The following is an 18351-nucleotide window of genomic DNA, read 5'->3' on the forward strand; positions in this document are numbered from 1 at the left end:
CCAGCACGGGGTAAGGGTCTCGTCCCAAATGACTGGTTGGTGACAAATGGTGCTGTGCAGGTGAGTCGAGGCCTCGGGTGAAGACACGCGCCCCCACCAGGCAAGCTCAGCACAGCCGGCTTGGACCTGTTTCAGGTTTCTATGGACTTTGGGATTGTAACGCGTGTCAGCGATGGCGCTTGGACCCAGGCACTCGTAGAGAGGACGTGACGCCCAGAGCCAAAAACCAAAATGCTGTCCACGGGGGAGAAGAGCCCCCAACTTCCGCCCCGGCTCCCAGCTCCTCACCTCTCTGTGTATCTTTGCATCCTATGGAGTCTGTGTGTCAAGTGAAACCTATGATTAACACAGGGCGCACATCCCAGTTTCATCCGCCTGTGCGCTCTCCGGACGCTGCTAAGGCACAAGCCCACCTTCCCCGCCGCCCGCACCCTGGCTGCTTCATCTCAATATGAGACAAAGTAATTTAGGCAGCTCTTAAGCTTGGTTTCCTTGATTTAGTTTCCCTCCGTACAGGCAGAAAATGGCCCATTTATATGGAGATAAGGGTGTTTACAGACAGAGCATCCCCTTCAGAAAGGCACTGCCCCTGCGAGAAAGCTGAGAAGGGTGTGTATGTGGGGCTTTTCAAGAGGCAAGCAGGCTGATTAGGCCCCCCCCCCCCGGCCTGGGTCTGCAGGAGACGCCAGGCACGGATGCGCCAATGAAGATGACACTTGGCATCTTCATGCTGGTGGTTTACTGTCTTCAACGTGAGCAAAGAGAGGCACGGAAGAGATGAAGAAAGAACTGGAGAAATGAAGGATGTGAGCTCCGGAAAGAGCAATGAGGGAGGGAGGAAAAGAGGAGGTGGAGAGGGAGGAGGAAGGAGGGGAGGAGGGAGAGGAAGGAAGGGGGGAGGGGAAGGAGCAGATGCAAGAAGGGCAGAGAAGAAGGAGGGCAGCAAGGGCCGTGGATCTGTCTTGGGAGGCCCCCAGCCCGCTCTGCCCTTTCCAGCCGCACTGTGGAGTGGAGAGTCTTTTCCCAGGAGGGAGGCTCTTGCTGAGATACAGCTGGGAAAGGACCCACCCGTGGGGTCCCTGCACTTCCTGACTCTCCTGCCGCTCAGCTCGCTCTCTCCCTACCGCCGGCTCCCGGCTCCCAAACCTTTTATGCCCATTAAGCTGCTGAGTCAGTGTGCTGGCTGGTGGCTGGCAGGCAGCAGGGCCTCTGGGCCTTTCCAGAACCCACGTGTTTCCCGGAATACTGACTCGGTCGGCCACACCGGGCTCCAGGGGCAGCGCGCCGGTCCTGGCTGCTGCCAGAGCCCACCCAGGGCAGGACAGCCTTGCACGCGATCCCGTTCCCAGGGCTCATGGCCACAGCTCCCAGCCCTGCCTCGGTCCTCTGGGGAGGCAGGGGTCAGACAGGGATGTCCATTTCCCCCGAGTTTGGCCAGCTTGGAAAGAGTACCCTTCGATAGACCTGAGAGACAGGCTCAATCCCAGCCACATCCCCGCACAGGTAAGGATGGGAGGAGGAAACCGCCACAAGCTTCAGCACCGCGGACAGAGGCTGTGGGGCCCGCCGAGGGAGGGGCATGGGGCTGGCCCTCAGCTGCCCTGGGGACCCCACGAACCAGACCAGGGAAGAGACAGGAGGACCCACGGTGGGTCCGGGGGCTCCCCGGGGAGGCTGCAGGACAGAGACTGTCTCGGAGCTCTGACCCTTGCTAGTCAGGAATTGGGCAAGTCACTGCAGCATCCTGACCTCAGCCTCCTCATCTGTGAAATGGGGATGCCATACAGGGCGGTAAGAGGAACAAAGGAGATCATGTGAGAGAGAAGGCCTTAAGCATTTTGAAGTAGGAGAGTCCCAAGTACCCATGATGCCCCCAACTCTGCTCGGAAGCTGAAGATGCAGCCAGGACCACAAACCGGAGGACACAACGAGCCTCATCCCCCCTCGTTTCTGCAAATCGGGGCTGGACTAAAGCCAAGTGCATGGACAGTGCCTGCAGCTGGGCAACAATTACAGTGCAGACAGGCAACAGGACGCCAACAGAAGGGGCTATTGTGGCCGCACCTGAGGGGGACACATCCTCCTGCACGCCACATCCCAAGTGCAGGAGAGGCGGGGAGTGGCCAGCACAGCTCTGAACGCAGGGCCCAGAGGGAGCGGGAGGGAGGGAGGAAGGGAGGGAGGCAGGGAGGCGGGGAAGGCACCTCCAGCGGACGCCCTGTCGATGTGTGCACAGTGGGCGGGGGGGGGGGAGCAGGTCTGGCAGAAGGTCCCAAGCTGTGCACTGCCAGGAGTGTTAGCCCAGCAGCCACTCCGAGGCTAAGTGGGGGAGCAGGAGGGCAAAGTTCCTTCTCGAGGAATGAGCCGGAGCTACAGCAGGACAGTCAGCGCCCCAGCGGCCCACCGGGGGTGACAATGATGGCAGCCCCTCGTTTCAGGGAAGGAGCAGACCTCTCCCTGCCCTGAGAAGACTCAGATTCCTCAATTCTCCGACTCCCCGCCCATTCCCTGATCCCCTCTCTGCCCTGCCTTCTCCCCCCGCCTGCACCCGGATCTCGTCCAAGCCCCCCTGCCCACCCGGGAGGCTGGTGGAGGGCGGGGTGCAGGACAGGTCTTTGGAGATGGCTTTCCCGATGGTACAATCAGTCTGTATCCACAGCGTCTCTCTGTATCCAGACACATCTAGACCAGGGCGCATCTAGACACATCTAGACCAGGGCCTCCTTTCTCCTGTGTTTTGTTTTTCCAAACTCTTCCCTTGCAGAGAAGGGGGCAAGCGGAAGGGCAGCGAGTGGTTCTGAAAACAACTCGAAGAGGAGTGACCCATCAGCAGGACCCGGAGGGATGCAGGTCAGCCAGTGGCAAGAAGGGGAGGAACGACCAAGAACCAGGAGTAGACTAACCATTCGGTATCTTGAAACTTACGAGAGTGCGTGCCAAGCCACATTCAGGGAGGAGACACAGGCACAGAGCAAAAATGCCCTAATAAAGCCCTGAACCAACCTGAGCCCCGGGCCACACTGTGGGCTCTGAACATCAGGACCAGTCGGGGCTGTGACCCTGATGCTGTCCTCTGGGCTGCAGCAGCCCCAGGCGTGACTATAGCGGATGCCCTGGATGGTAGAAGAATCTAAGTGAACTTGGAGTCCCAACAGAATCCATCTGCAAAGCTGCCTTAAATCCTACGCCCGGGCTGGGTGTGCGAGGAACTGGGGGTAGGGAGGAGGGGTCTCTGCCCTGAGCCCCAGGCCCACTGAAGGCACGGCATGCCACCCGTGAAGGCCCTGGGGACCCCGAGTGGGCAGTCTATGCCCACCCTTCCTCCCCCAGCTCTGCAGATGTCTTTCGATCCAGGCCTCCCATCTCTCTCTCCCTTCCCTCTACGCCCAGCTCTCAGCACACACCACATCTCTCTAAAAAGCAGGCATTTAAACTCAAAAGGAAGGACTCAGAGAGTTGGTCATTCTCAATTTGGGGTCCTTCAAGACTGAGAGGGAAAAAGAAAGAATGAAATATGAGCCTTCCCATTCACGAGTGTTATAAACAGTTATAATTTAGCACTGAATAATTGGTTGCTATGGTAACCGCTGCAGCACAGGTTGAAATCATTTCTCCCTCCTGCGCTGGGTCTGACAAGGAGCTTCATCTACATATGCTCAGGTTCCGGCCGAAGCCCCGGTTATTTTATGTAAATCAGAATTCACGACTTGCTGCCTGTCCCTCCACCCCACCCCCAAAAAACCTGCTGCTACATGGGTTCCACCACCGGGGGCCCTCTGCTCCCTCCACCCAGAGCCTTGTGTTGGGGCCACCTGGTTGGGGATGAAAAGGAGAAAAGGGGTGACATTCCCCTCCCCACATCCTGAGGACGGGGTCTGCAGGCGGGCGGGCGGGCAGTGTGCACATGGCGGCCAGGATCTTGCTCTCTGGCTGCAGCATGCTCAGACTGTTGACATCTGACAGCTGCCAAGCCAGGCTCTCAGCAATGCTGGGGAGGGGGCAGCAGTGGCCCGAGGGCCACCTTGGGGGCCTGGCTGGCACTGCCCGGTCATCTGCGGGGCCCTCCAGTCTACCCTGGCCTCCATGTCCTTTGAGATCCAAGAATTGCATCTCAGTAGAGAGAGGAAGGAGAGAGGGAGAGGAAGTGAGGGGAGGGAGAGTGGAATGGAGGAGAGGAGGAGAGAGGAAGGGAGGGGGGGAGGAAGAAGAGGTGGGCGGAGAAGAAATGCAGAGGAGTGAGAAGGAGGGCAAGGGAGACCCAGGAAGAGGTAGCAAGAGATGGATACAGCACAGAGGCCATGCTCAAGCCACAGCAGTGAGAGACGGGCTCAGAGACGAGAACCGAACCCCGTGTCCCGTAGGGCCAGAGGAAGGAGACAGGAGACAGGAGACCTGGGTGAGCGGGGTGATCAGGCATGTGGGAGGCAAGCACCAGCCCCCCTGGCCTCGGAGACCACTGGCCCCCACCTCCCCTGGCCAAACTCCCCCCGCCTCCCTGCTGTCCAGACACTGCCCACCTCCTGCCTCCTTCGTAAGCAGGGCAGAGGGGAGGGTCTTGCTGCACCCTGTAGCCGGCAGGGCAAGAGAAAGCCCAGCCCAGCCTGGGGCTGGGAGGGGGGGAGGCGGGGCAACCCGTGGCAGCCCTGATGGTCCTTCATCGGCATTTGGGAACTGGGCAGACCAAGGACCAGGTGGAACTGCCCGCCTTGGCCTAGCCTCCCTCCCAGTTCCCAAGAAAGAAGCTTCGGGAGAAGGAGAGAAATCGCTGAGGAGCTGGGGAGAAGGTGCTTGTGCGGGATGCCCCAGGACCCTAGGGTCTACCTCCACCCCGCAGCCACAGAGCATCGGGTCTGAGGGCTGACAGCAGTGGCCGCAACAGAGCAAGATTTCAGAGCTTCAACCGGGAAGTCAGCCCCTGCACCCCAGGGCCCCGCCAGCCCTGAGCCATCTAACCTCTGCCCCCAACAAAGACAGACCTGCGGGCCAGGGTGCGGGAGGGGCTGGGGGGAGCTGCAGCAGGGCATTCGGAGCCCCCTCCCCACAGCAGGGGGACCCGGTCCACAGCACCTCCCTCGGGGGTGTGGGGGGAGCCTCCAGGCATGGGTCCCCCCTTCCCCTCTCCTGCCTCCACTGCCCCTCCTGGGTAACGGAGACAGAAAGCTGCAGCTCACAAACCTTCCCACGTGCAGCCCACGTACCAGCCGCAGGGTTAGGGGTGGGGTGTCCCAGGAGGGGATAGACCTGTCAATCCTGGAAGGATGCCAGGAGCCCAGGCAGTGAGGACAAAGCTGAGGGGCAGCAGAGATGGAGGGTGGCATCGGACAGGGGCAGTGCTGGGCTCGGAGGAGGCTCAGGGTCCCTCTGCGGGGAGAAAGGGTCGTCTATGCGCGCCAGAGGAGAGGAACAGCCGGGTGTGGCCGCAAGCGGGCAGGGAGAGGCTCCGGGGCAGCTTTGGCCAGGAGCCTGGACAGGGCAGCTGTCCTAAGGAGGCCCTTCCCGGGAGCCAGGAGAGCCGAACAGGGGGCGGACCTGGTGAGAAATGCTGACCCCAAGCTCACCAGGGAACACAGGCCGGACGTACCTGCGTGGTTCCAGCTGGAGGAGGTGGGGCTGACACCTCCCTGCCCCAGTCCCTGAGCTCCAGGCAGGCCAGCCCGGAGCTAACCACTATGGGGACCCGGGGCACCGCCCAGGGCCGGCCCTGCCCTCCAGACGCTTGCAGGCTGACACCCTGGATGCCCCCAAGGGCCACTGGCCTTCCCCGTGGCACCTCTCACGTGAAGACGCCCTGTTGGCCCATATCTGATTTGCCCCCAAACAAGCAGGGCGGTGTGCATAGGCGAGGCTCCCCTTACTACAGACACAGAAGCAAGGCTCAGACAGGTGTGGGCAGTGGCCTGGGGAGACGTGGGGAAGAAAGTCCACCGCCCATCGCCTGCCCACCATCCTGAGCCCTTTGTCCTCAGGAGTCTCCTCCCTCCCGCCCCCGCAGCCTGTTTGGGGACCCTCCAGAGTTAAGTCATAACCACGGCCCCCTCCGCACAAAGCCTTGCAGGGGACAAGCCAGAGGCCCACAGTGGCCTTTGAGGCCACGTCAAAACATCCCAGCAGGGCCCCCGCACACACTGCTACTCTGTCCCGGGGCCACCGAGGGCGATACCACCTCCCCCACCGCCTCCCCTGTGAGGCCAGGCCAGGTGGGTCTCCTCTGGGCAGGGGAGGAGAGAAGGCCAGAGGACCGACAGCGCTTCCCCTCGGAGCAGGCAGGCCAGGGGAGGACCAGGCTGGGGGGCAGGGGGCAGCCGGACATCCCCAGGGCCAGATCTCAGCTGTGTTGCTGTGACCCTGGCAAGTTCATCTCTGAGCCTCATCTGTAAAGCAAGGTGCACACCAGCCCCTCCCCATAAAGCCACCGGGAGGATCGAGTGACGCCGAGGAGAGGTGGCAGCTCTCACGAGGTGGGAGACGGGAGTCCCCACGTTGCCGTATGACCATCCCCTCCAAGTGCCGAGGGCTTTAAGCTACAAGGCAGCCCCGGTTTCTCCCTCTGTCGGGCGGTGATAATCATCCCTGCCCCTGACTCCCAAGGTTGATGTTGAGGATGAAGTGAGTCCGCGTGGGGCATTCTAGAAAGGCTCACACGAGTTACTCATAGGAGACCCATCCCTCACCGGGGTCTCCTTACTCTTCTCCCATTTGTATCTTGTTCACCAGGATTCCAACTCACAACAGGTTGGAAGCAGCAGACTAGAGGGACAGACGGCTGCCGGGAAGCAGATACGTAGGGGCAGCAGAAGGCACTGCCAAGAGCACAGAGGCAGCGGACACAGATGCAAGCGGGAACAAGGGCCCTTCAGCGAAGGGGTGGGAGCGCCGGGGGCCCCGTGCTGTCACGGCCCAGAACAGCCACCAAGGGGAAAAGAATAAACACCCCAGAACACCCTGTTTAAGAAGACAGTAGGGACTTCCCTGGTGGCACAGTGGTTAAGAATCCGCCTGCCCATGCAGGGGACACGGCTTCGAGCCCTGGTCCAGGAAGATCCCACACGCTGCGGAGCAACTAAGCCCGTGCGCCACGACTACTGAGCCTGCGCTCTAGAGCCCGCGAGCCACAACTACTGAAGCCCGCGCGCCTAGCGCCCGTGCTCTGCAACAGGAGAAGCCACCGCAGTGAGAAGCCCACGCACCACAACGAAGAGTAGCCCCCGCTCGCCGCAACTAGAGAAAGCACGCACGCAGCAAGGAAGAGCCAACGCAGCCAAAAATAAAAAAGTACACTTGGGAATTCCCTGGTTGTCCAGTGGTTAGGACTCCATACTCTCACTGCCGTGGCCAGGGTTCAATCCCTGGTCAGGGAACTAAGATCCCGCAAGCCGCACTATGCGGCCAAAAAAGGACAGGACACTTGAGATACATCTCGGGGCAGGTGTCCGTGGGGACACTGGTTTTGGTGTTTCTCACTCAGGCTCAGCTCTCTGGAGGCAGCCCTCCACCAGATGGTCCTGGGAGCCCAGGTCTTTCTCTGCAGGCCCAGGAGGAGCAGCTGAGACCCCAGCACAGCCCCGACTCCACTCACCTCTTTCTTCTTCCTCTTCCCTTTGCACCTGTTCTCCTTGAGCTTCTTGGACTTCTTCTTCTTGGGAAGGCTCACGGGCTCCTCGGGGAAAAAGTCATCGAAGCCTTCAAGGCCACCATCTTCTTCTTCTGGAAGAATCAGAAGTGGGAGGGGGTTACTCCGCTGCTTCCTTCAGGGAGACCCCCAGGGACACAGAGTGAGAGGCAGGGCCCGCTGGGACAGTCAGTTCCTCTGCCACCCAACTGTGCCGGGTGACGGCCACCCTGCCCTCCCCAGCCCATCCCCACCCCTCCCCACCTTCTCCGCCTAGTTCCCCTGCCCCAACCCCTCAAAGCCACCCCCAGACCTGCCAAGTGGAACCCCAGCCCCTTGGGCTGTGTCACATCACCCCACCTCTCTGGGCCTCTCCTCCTCTCAACCTGTAAAATGGAACAATAACCACCTACCCTGCTGTGACAGTGCTTGGGAAACTGAAGCAAAAACAAATGACCAGGGCTTCCCTGGTGGCGCAGTGGTTAAGAATCCACCTACCAATGCAGGGGGCAGGGGTTCGAGCCTTGGTCTGGGAAGATCTCACACGCCGCGGAGCAACTAAGCCCGTGCGCCACAACTACTGAGCCTGCGCTCTAGAGCCCGCGAGCCACAACTACTGAGCCTGTGTGCCTAGAGCCCGTGCTCCGCAACAAGAGAAGTCACCTAGATGAGAAGCCCGTGCACCGCAACGAAGAGTAGCCCCCGCTCACCACAACTAGAGAAAAGCCCGTGCCGCAGCAACGAAGACCCAACGCAGCCAAAAATAAATAAATAAAATAAAATAGATGTTAAAAATAAAAAAAAACAACAAATGACCGAGTAAGAGGCCTTGTGGACATGGCTCCCCAGGGAGAAAGCAGCCCCACGGAGTCACAAAGCCATCTCCAGCTGGCCCAGGGAGGGGTCGAGGCCCATCTCTGCCCTCCAGAGGGCCACGGCGTGGCCAGGAGACAGCCTGTGAGTGCAGGATGACAGGGACGTACAGGTCACATCACCCTAGGACCACTTGGTGCCTTGGAGCAAGTGCCCGGGAGCTTGGAGGAGAGACCAGCACGGAGGATGCCAGGGCTTCCCTTAATGGGGATTCGAGGACCACACTGCCTCCCCTGCCTGGTCCCCATCCGCACCTGCCCAGGCCCACTCCCCATCACAGGTACCCGGACACACAAGGCAGGATGCCAAACACACTCCGCTGGGCGCTCGGGACGATGTGACGGTCCACAGAGAGGTGGGTTTTCTAGAAGCTGCCCGCCTTTCCTGAATCCTCATTCCTTCACGCATTGGAAAGGCTGGGGGGAGCAGGCAGGTGTGTCACGTGGGCATCTTAGAAGAAGCTGCAGGCTACATGCTTCTTGCTGCCCCCAAAGGGAGCCCGTGGCTGGGGCCTAACTCCCACCCAGGAAGTCAGGGGTGAGAAAGGGCACGAGCCCTGGGTTCCTGGGACCGGACGTGGGCCCCAGGGCTGGGGGTGCGGAGAGCGGGAGGGCCCTCTTGGGGGCAAACGGCAGCAAAAAGACACCGCAAGAACAAACCACCCAGACTAGAGCTATGCATCTGTCTGCCTGGAATGAAGGAAGCTTCCAGAAGGCACCGGTGCAACCTCCAAAGAGTCCACAAAAGGGGCCCACAAGCCAGCCAGCCTCCACACCAGCGGCTTATCCCCCATCCCACGCCCCTCACTGCCCATGTGCACGGGGGTGGGGGGGGGTGCGGGAGTGAAGGGCAGGGAGAAGCGCCACGGGGGTGGGGGGACATGACAGGGAGTCTCGCTCGGTCTGGGGTCTGCCTCGAGCGGGACCCCACTGTGGGGCTGCCACCCTGGGAGACCCTTAGGAGGGCAGAAAGTCCCAGGGCCATGCAGGAGACTTTCATATGGGAAATGGGCAGTGTCCTCACTGAATCGGGTTTAAATGATAGGCCCCCAACCCCGCCCAGGAAGTCTAAAACTTTTAGAGTAAAACATCCTGGCTGTTGAACGCGTCAGACCCACAGATGCTTGGACATGCCGACACATCCTGGGCGCTCCAACATCCGCCCATCCTCCAGAGGGGTCCACCCCAGGGCCTGGGACCCTGCCGCCTAGAGTCCCCAGCGGGGAGGGGGAAGGCGCCCATCACCACACTCTGGGTGCAGCTAGAGGGCGCTGGTGACGCTGGTGGCCCAGTGAATGCCCCTCCCCCCCACACCTGGAGGGCCAGTTCCCACACGTACCACCCCCCTACCCAGGGAAGGCGGGGGCTGCACCACCGTCTCAGTGCCCCTCTGCTCCAGGGCCCTCCTCCAGGGCTGCCGGGGGCCTGTGGCCCTGCCCCCCAGGAAGCAAGTGCCAGCCCTGTCTTGTACGGCCCCCCCCCGGGAGTCCACAGGGACAGGGCACGCCCAAGTCTCAGTCCCCTCCCCATCCTGCCAGGCAAACACAGACATGGAGAGAGACCAACTCCAGGCAGGTGAGGGAGCTGCCGTGCAGGTGACATGAGGGTGGCCTGAGTGCCGGCCATCCCCGGGAAGCCAGCTCAGCGGTCCTGACTGGCAGACAGGGGCAGTGCTGAGGACAGGACCACGTGGAGGGCACAGCTGCTGTGGCCCTGGCCAGGGCTACGGCCCCCGGGGCGGGCAGTGAGGGCAGGCCCAAAGCTGGGTTTTATGTGGGCAGGCTTTGAGGGGAGCCAGGCTAGGGCAGCAGGAGCCGACCCCGTCCTGTCCCCTGAGCCCTGGCATGGGAGAGGCAAGGATTTCGGGGCCAGTTGGAAACGTTCATAGGGACCCCCGGAGTCATCTGGGAGTGGAGGGCTCTGGGAGACAGTGACATGGTTGGTGGGGAGGCAGCTGGCGACGTGACGCCCGTCCACGCCTGCCCACTCTCCCACCGGCCTCCACCTCCCCCGGGCCACAGAGAGACCGCCTGGGAGAGCCGCCCCCGCACCCTGGCCGTGCCCAGCACGGTTATGTAACGGGCTCAGCTGATGCAATCGGGAGGGGGCCTCTCTCTCCCGCCTCCTGCCACCTCCCCACATCCCCTGTCCCCTCAGCAGGGCAGTCCCCAGACTGGGGAGGCCAGCCCAGCACACGGTCACAGACTGACCGGCCAGCAGCACAGACAGTGGATGCACAGGAGGCCGCGGGAGGTTCTAGAAGGAAGCCTGGGATCTCCCGTGGGCTGCGCCCCACCCTGCCTGGGAAGGAGGTAGGGGCACCTCTAGCCCTAACCCACGCCCAGGACAGGGCTCGGAGGAGAAGTCCTCAGGCCCTCTGCCCTTGGACAGACCCCTCCTCCATTCCCAGAAGACCTCACAGCCCAGGGCCATCTGTCTGGTTAAATCCCTCCTCCAGGGACGTTCTGGAGCTGGCACACGACCACGGGGACCCCACCCTGCCCACCCCCCATCCTCCTCCCCCGCACGGCTTCTGGTGGCCCTGAGGATGCCCAGGGCTGACCTCCTGTGACGCTGCTCCCCGACACCCCCCCGATTCCCACTCAGCCCTGCCCCCTCCTCCCTCTTCTGCAACCGGCCCTGAGCTTCTTCTAAAACCGGACCTGGAGAGTCACAGCCAAGCAGTCCTTCCCAGTGCCCATCGGCCCCTCCCAGAGCCCAGCCCTGTGCCTCCTCAGGGTACCCAGCCACCAGTAAGGTGGGAGCCCGCCCGCCCTGGGGGAGGGTCCTGAGGAGGAGCGGCCTCAAGACTCCTTGTCTGCCAGCTCCCGGCTGCCCCCCAGCCCTTCCGGCCAGGCGGCCGAGCCCTAGCGCACCAGCCCTGCCCCTCCAGGGCCCGAGGCTCCATCGACCCCAGATGGGCTATAATTAGGACCCATTAGCCCTGATCTGTCTCCCAGGTCTGGGGCGGGGCCGGGGGAGACTGCTTCAGAGATGAGACGGTGGGGGGGGCGGGGGGGGGGGGGGGGGGGGCCGGGGGGGGGGACGGCAAAGAGAGGCACCTGCATCTTCTGCTGCTTTCCCCCAGCCCCTCACCAGCTCCCCGCACCCACTCTGGCTTAGCCCTGCGGCACCCCCAGGCTGCTCTGCAGGCTGCAGCCCAGGCAGGGGGGGTGGACCCTTCTTAGCGAAACACCTCATAACAGTGGAAGGACCTACCACCTGCACCAAGCTCGAAGCAGGTAGCACATGTTCACTTACATGAATTCATCTACTACTGCACACAGCAACCCTGGGAGACAGTACTATTATCACCCCCATTTGCAGACAGGGAAACAGGCTCCGAGGACCTCATCGCTTGCCCACTTCTGAGTCTCACAGCCGGCAGGTGGTAGAGCCAGGATGGAGCTCCGGCAGGTGGCTCCCACCACCAGGTGTGGTCCCGCGCCTGCCCCTCCCTCCAGGTATAGGACCCACCCAGAATTCAGACCTTCCGCACGTTTACTTCACAAGCATTTAAACAGCATAGCCCATGTGCCAAGCTCAGGCACGCCCAGGGGACACTGAGGTGACTCAGGCCGGCCCCTGGTCTGAAAGATCACCTGTGGTCCCTCAGGGTGGGAGGGTCAGGGCTAGTCCACCGCAAGTCCCCATGCTCTGCCCACCCCCTGCCCCTGTCCTCTGGGGACAGGGAACTTAGTAAACACAAGGTGATCCGAGCGAAAGAAAACTCATGACTGTGGAAGGAAGAGGTAGGTCGTCTGATTCGGGGTGGCTGACGGATTTGGGGAGGTGGAGCCAGGAGCCGGATCAAGAGCTCCATCACCCGAGTCCAGAAAGGTGAGCAAATCTGTCAGCGACGGGGACCCAGCTCGACGTCCACCATCCTCTCTGAAGCCTGTGGAGAGGGTCTCCTTCCGTTCCCCCAAACAGGAAACAAGACCACCTGGTGGCCAGGAGGAGGGACAGGGGAGCGCAGGCTTCGAACCACCACCCCTTCCTGGCGGGGTGGCCCCCAATCCCTTCTCCACTGAGCCCACTTCCGCATTCTTAAAATGGGTCGAGTATTGGGAATTCCCTGGCAGTCCAGTGGTCAGGACTCCATGCTTTCACTGCTGAGGGCGCAGGTTCGATCCCTGGTCGGGCAACTAAGATCCCGCAGGCTGAGCGACGTGGCCAAAAATAAATAAATAAATCAATAAAAATTTAAAGATAAATGGGCTGAGAACTGCCTTTCTCACGGGGTGATGAATTAGAAACTGTGAGATGCAGTTTAAGTGCTTGGCAGTGACAGGCGGGTCCCAGGGCCTCAGGAGGGTTAGGATGGCCGGGGCTGAAGGAGTAGATGGCGGGGGGAGGGGGGTCTCTCGTTTGGGCACTGCTGGGCCAGGGGTTCTCAGGGCCACCCTAGGGCTGGCCAAGGAGGGGTCACCAAGACTAACGTTCCCATCAGTCCTTGGAGTGCCCCCCACACCACAGCTCTCTACTGACATTGCTGGGGGGAGCAGTACTCCCGCCCAAGAGAGGATTAATAATTCATTTATGACATTTAACAAAACCCAGACACCACCTCACTGGCATCTCATCAAACAAAACGTCAGTCCTGAGCACCACGGGCAGGCAGGCAGGCAGGTGGGGGGCGGAGGACAGGGGAGGCTTTTACCCTAAGGGACTGGGGCCAGAAAGAGTGAGGATGGAGGAGGCTGGGGGCCCAGAGCACTGACGGGGAAAAGGAGGAAAGAGAGGCCAGGAGGGAGGGGACGGGGACAATAGAGGGAAAGAGAGGGACAGCCAGACAGACAGAGAGAGAGAGGGAAGCAAGGACTCGGGGAAGACAGCCTGACAGACTTGGAGACAGACAGACAAAGGGATAGACATGGGGAAAGAGTGAGTGAGAATAAGAACAGGAAGAGGGAAATAAGGACAAGCCAAAGAGATAAGGCAGGAAGTCTCAAAAGTTGAGTGGATGGATGGATAGACAAATGGATGATGGATGGATGGACAGATAGATGAATGGACCGATGGATGGATGGATGGACTGGACAGATAAATAAATGGATGGATGGAGACTGGTTAAGATGGATGGATGGAAGGAAGAAAGGAAAGAAGGGAGGGAGGGAGGAAGGGAGGAAGGAAGGAAGGAAAGGTGGACTGGACAGATAAATAAATGGATGGGTGGATGGATGGATGAAAGGAAGGAAGGATGGATGGATGGACAGATAAATAAATGGATGGGTGGATGGATGGATGGACAGATAAATAAATGGATGGGTAGATGGATGGATGATGGGTCAATGGATGGATGGATGGAAGGAAGGAAGGACTGGACAGATTAAATAAGTGGATGGGTGGGTGGATGTTTGGATGGATGATGAATGGGTAGGATGGCTGGCCAGTGTATGGTGGGTGTCCTGGTCGGTTCTGTGGTTGGATGGGTAGATGTTCTGGTAGGAGGGTGGATACATGGGTGGGTGGATTAACAAGTGGGTGGGTGATTGAATGAACTGATGAAATGATAAATCAATTTAGAATGCGGTGACTATCCCACAGGCCAAGCCACTGGGCAAAGTGTGCTAACCACTTTACCTCCCTCTTCTCAGCATAAAGTATTAAATATGATCAGGCCTCCTGATGCCCCAAACCCACATTTCCCCAACGTGGGGGGAGCAAACTAAGAAGGCACAGACCTTCAGGAATCATGGCTCTCTCTCCCTCCTGCTCCCTGGGCCCACAGAAGCCTAGATGGGCTAGGGGGACCTGGGCCAGTCAAGTGCCAGAGTGGTCACACTGTCTGGCCTGGAGAGAAGATGGGCTCACCAGCTCTAGGAAACCCATCCCTCCGTGTGGGATTGAGGAAGGGCTGGGCCTACAAGGCAGGGAAAAGGCCTGGGATGCTGAGGCCCCCTCCTCCCTCCCTCGCTCCAGCCCCTCTGGCCCAGGCTCCCAGCCCCCCAGCTTATTGGCTGAGGGTGCATGTCTCAGAAGCATTTCCTTGGGGAAGGCAGGCCAACTGCTCCCCTTGGATGGTGCTAATTATAAGCCACACTTTATTGGGCACCTATTACGTGCCGGGCACTGTGACCTACTTGTTCCACGTGCACCGCCTCATCAGTCCTCATAATAAGCCCTCTATGAGGTAGCTGGCACCACAGCCCATTCCACAAGTGGGGAGACTGAGGCAGAGGGACTGGGTAGCTTGCCCAAGGTCAGGCCACAAACAAGCCGCAGAGGCGGAGCCACCTGACCCTTGAGCCCTCTCTTGGACTAGCCCTCTGAATGCCCAGGAGAACCTGGCAGCTGGGGTCCCTGAGCCCGAGAGGCAGGCACCTCCCCCCACTCCCGCAAGCAGGCTCAACCACCCGCCTCAACGCCAGAGAGCTGCCCGACCAAAGCCCGGGTGGCAACAAGAACCCTGCTGAGGGGGGTGGTGGATGGGCAGAGTGAAGGCAGTAGGCCTGACAAGCACTGAGTCCGCCGCGGCAGATGGGAAACTTAGTGTGGCAGCTCCCAGCACGCCGGCTCCCCCATCCACAAGCTGCCACCTGGGGGACCTGCCGGCCCTACATCCCTGTGGGCCACGGCCACGAGCTCAGGCGGGGGGCTGCAGAGAGGCCGCAGTGGAGGGTAGGGGGCCAGGCGGCCAGCGCTTCAGGAGAGACACGAGGCCTAGGCCGAGGCTGTCATCACGTCCAAAGGCCAGGGTGACCCAGGGACCCCCAGCCCTCAGACACTGAGACCACAACCCTCTCTCTAGCGCCCACCGTGCCAGGTGCCGGGCACAGTGGGTGGTCACGGGAGTCACACCCAAGGCGGGAGCCCACGGACACAAGTCAGCTGACGATAATATTCCAGGGAAGTACTGCCAAGAAAATAAAGCATTAAAATGGGCCTGAGAATGACGGGGTGGGGGCTACGCTGGAGCCAGGAGCGGAGACCTAACCGGCAGGAAGGAGGCAGGTGTGAGCCGAGGGAAGCTTGGGTCTGGAAGGGGTCACGGCCAATGCCCAGGGCAGGATGGAGCCTGGGGGGTTCCAGAAGCATCAAGGAGGCCAGAGTGTGAACAAGGAGGTGGGGCTGGAGATGAGGGTGGAATAGAAAAGGGACTTTGCAGTCAGCCCAAGCCGTGGGGGTCCGGGTCCGATTTGTGTTTTCAAAGGTGACCCTGGCTGCTGAGCGGAGCGTGGTCGGTGAGAACTGGTCAGGAGGCTCTAGAGGGGACCAGCTGGAGGGGACAGTGGCTTGGACCAGGGACACAGAGAGGAGCTGGCAGCTCGGGAAGGCTCAGGACATGCTCTGGAGGTGGGAGCCCCTGGCCTCGCTGAAGGACAGGCTGCAGCCTCGGCTCTGCGGGACTTTGGGGGCCTTCCTAGAGGCCCTGGGGCAAGCCCACCCCCCCCACGCCCTGCCCTGGAGTGGCAGGCGCAAGCAGGAGGGAGGAAAGGTGGTGGGCAGGTGACTCGGACCGAGGCCCAAGGGGAGTGAGCTGGGTGCCCGCCAGTCTGGGGACACCTTGCCTGGCCTCCTCGCCTCCCCACCCTCCGAGCCCTGACACAACCCGGGAGAGCCAGAATGCGTGGGAAAGGGGGACAGGGGACCCCAGCAGGGGGTTGGTGAAGTCCCAGAAATAAGCCTGTTCATGCACATTCAGCTGTCCACTGGCCCCATCAGTGCCACAAAGGGCCACGCCCCGAGCACCACTCACTGAGGAAGCCAGTGACCAGCTTACCAAGGAGCCAGCTTCCTGAGTAGAAAACAGCCATGGGTTTCAGTGCCTGTGCTAGGCCTCTGTGTTCCCTTCCGGGAAATGGGCCTAATTCCCTGGACCCCCAGCACGTAACAGTCAACTATTGTCCAAGCAACTCCACCCATGTGTGGCCACCTCACCCCCACTCCCCTCACCCCAGCAGGCTCTTGGCTGCACTGTCTGAAAGGCAGGGTGAGGCCCCAGTCACCCTGTTAAAGCAAGCAAACAAGTGGGGAGGGGGGAGGAGACCCCCCAGTGGGCATGGTCACCTGGTGGGAAGCCCGTCACTAGGAGAGGCAGAGCAGCGAGGAGCTGCCGCCCCTGGGTCCTCCCCTTCTCACCTCCTGCACACAGGAGTTAAGGTGCCAATCTGTGGCATATGCTCCCCCCTGGGGCCAGACAGCCCACTCCAGGGCCAGGGAGGGCTCCGGCACCGCCCACAAGTCCCTCAGGTGCCCAGCAGGGGCCATGACTCGGTGCGGGGAAGCTGCGATGTGACAGAGTCCCCCAGAAGGGAAGGAGGAAGGCTGGTTGACAGGGTGAAGCCCTGCCCAGCTGTGCCAGGAGGAGAAACGTCCCAAACAAACGGTGAGCAGTTAAGAAAAGAATGATGCCGCAAGGCTACCCCTGACCCACAAGCCCTCTTTCTGTTGAATTCTGGAGAGGGGTGGCAAGGGCAGGGGCGGTGGCCCTGCGAGTCAGGCCCGGAGCCAAAGCAGGGTGGGCTGGGAACGCCACTAGCCGGGCGACCGCGGGCTGGAGGCGCCGGCCGGCGCTAGGGCGCGCCAGGAAGACGCCGGCGGCCCGGGCAAAGTGCTTGGGAGCGGCAGTCACGGCACCCGGCGGCCGCGGAAGGGGAGCGGGAGTCCGAGCCCGCGCGCCTCAGCCCGGAGCTTTCGTGGGCCCGGAGGGAAGCCGCCCCAGCCAGGGCGCTCGCCCTGTCCCCTAGTACGTCCCGTCCTCCGCCCGTTCCGGGCCCCACCCAGCCCACCCTGGGGCCGAGATCGGCCGGGTCTGGGTATCTGGTCCCGCGGGCCCCCGCCCGTCCCCGCGAGGCCCGGGGTGCGCGGCGCGGGGCGAGAGCGCCGAGTGCGCGGCACCAGCAGCCGAGCGCGATTCCCGCCCCCTTCAAGGGCACGCGGGCTGACCCCCGCGGCGCCGCGCCCCCTCCCCGCTTCGGGCGCCCGGCGCAGGCCCCCCGCGGTCCCCCGCCCGCGCCGCGGCCAGGGTGGTCCCCATCGCACCCGCCCTTGGCGGCCCGCGCGCCGCGCCCCGCCGCTCACCCAGCCCCGCGCCCTTGGCCGCGCGGCGCCAGCAAGGCGGGAACGCAGCCCGGCACCCCCTCCCGCGCGCCGCCAGCGCCGCCCGCGAGGTCCGGCCCCGGGGCCCCGCCGGTCGCCTCGACCCCCACCGCCCGCCCCGGGCGCAGCCGGCTTCCCGCTCACCTGACATCTCGTCCTCGTTCTCCATCTCGTCCGCGAACAGCCGCGGCAGCTCCTCCTCGGTGCCCAGCGGGCCCCGCATGCCCGGCGCGGGGGGGAGGGGAGGTGGGCGCCCCCCCTCCCGCCGGGCGCGGTGCCAGCCTTAACCCGTGTGCTGCCGGACGGGCGCGCGCGGCGGGCGAGGCGGCCTCGGCGAGAAGATGGCGGCCGCCTGCCCCCCCACCCCCCCAAACCTCCACCCCCCCCGTCTCGACCCCCTTCCTCTTGGCCGCCTTCGCCCCGCTCCCCGCAAAGCCCGGGTTGCTCCGCCCACCGCACCCCGCAGCCTGAGTCCCGCAGCCGACCGAGGTGGCGGCGGCAGCGCCGGCGGCACGGCAGCAAGGCGGGGGGGGGGGGCGGGGGGGGGGGGGGGGGGGGGGGACGGGGGGGGGGCGGCACACATGCCCGGATTGTGACGTCCAGTCTGGTTGCTGTGGCAACCCCATCCCATCGTTCCGGCAGCGCGACTAGTTAACAGCAGAGAACAAGTTGGGGGGACTAGTCCTGAGACTCTGGGTGCGGGGTGGGGACAGGGCGCTCCGGCAGGGGGAGCCGTCGAGGCGACCACACGCCCGGGGACCCGACGGCCGAGCTGGCAGCTGGGACTTGGATGGGCCGGGCCCAGTGGGAGGCGGGGAAACGCCG

At 62.3% G+C, this 18351-nt stretch overlaps 1 protein-coding gene across 3 annotated transcripts in view; it reads right to left on the reverse strand.

The window, feature by feature from the left end:
- Positions 1-17861, reverse strand: part of CHD5 (chromodomain helicase DNA binding protein 5) — a 63129-nt gene extending 45268 nt beyond the window's left edge. For all 3 annotated transcript variants that reach the window (XM_036831479.1, XM_036831487.1, XM_036831471.1), the window contains exons 1-2: positions 17671-17861; positions 7577-7704 (exon numbers count right to left, since the gene is read on the reverse strand). In XM_036831479.1, coding sequence (XP_036687374.1) covers positions 7577-7704; positions 17671-17749 — 207 coding nt within the window. In that variant the 5' untranslated portion in view covers positions 17750-17861. The remainder of the gene's footprint in view (positions 1-7576; positions 7705-17670) is intronic.
- Positions 17862-18351: the final 490 nt, after the last annotated feature.

Source organism: Balaenoptera musculus, chromosome 1, assembly GCF_009873245.2.
Source record: "Balaenoptera musculus isolate JJ_BM4_2016_0621 chromosome 1, mBalMus1.pri.v3, whole genome shotgun sequence".
NCBI lineage: Eukaryota > Metazoa > Chordata > Mammalia > Artiodactyla > Balaenopteridae > Balaenoptera > Balaenoptera musculus.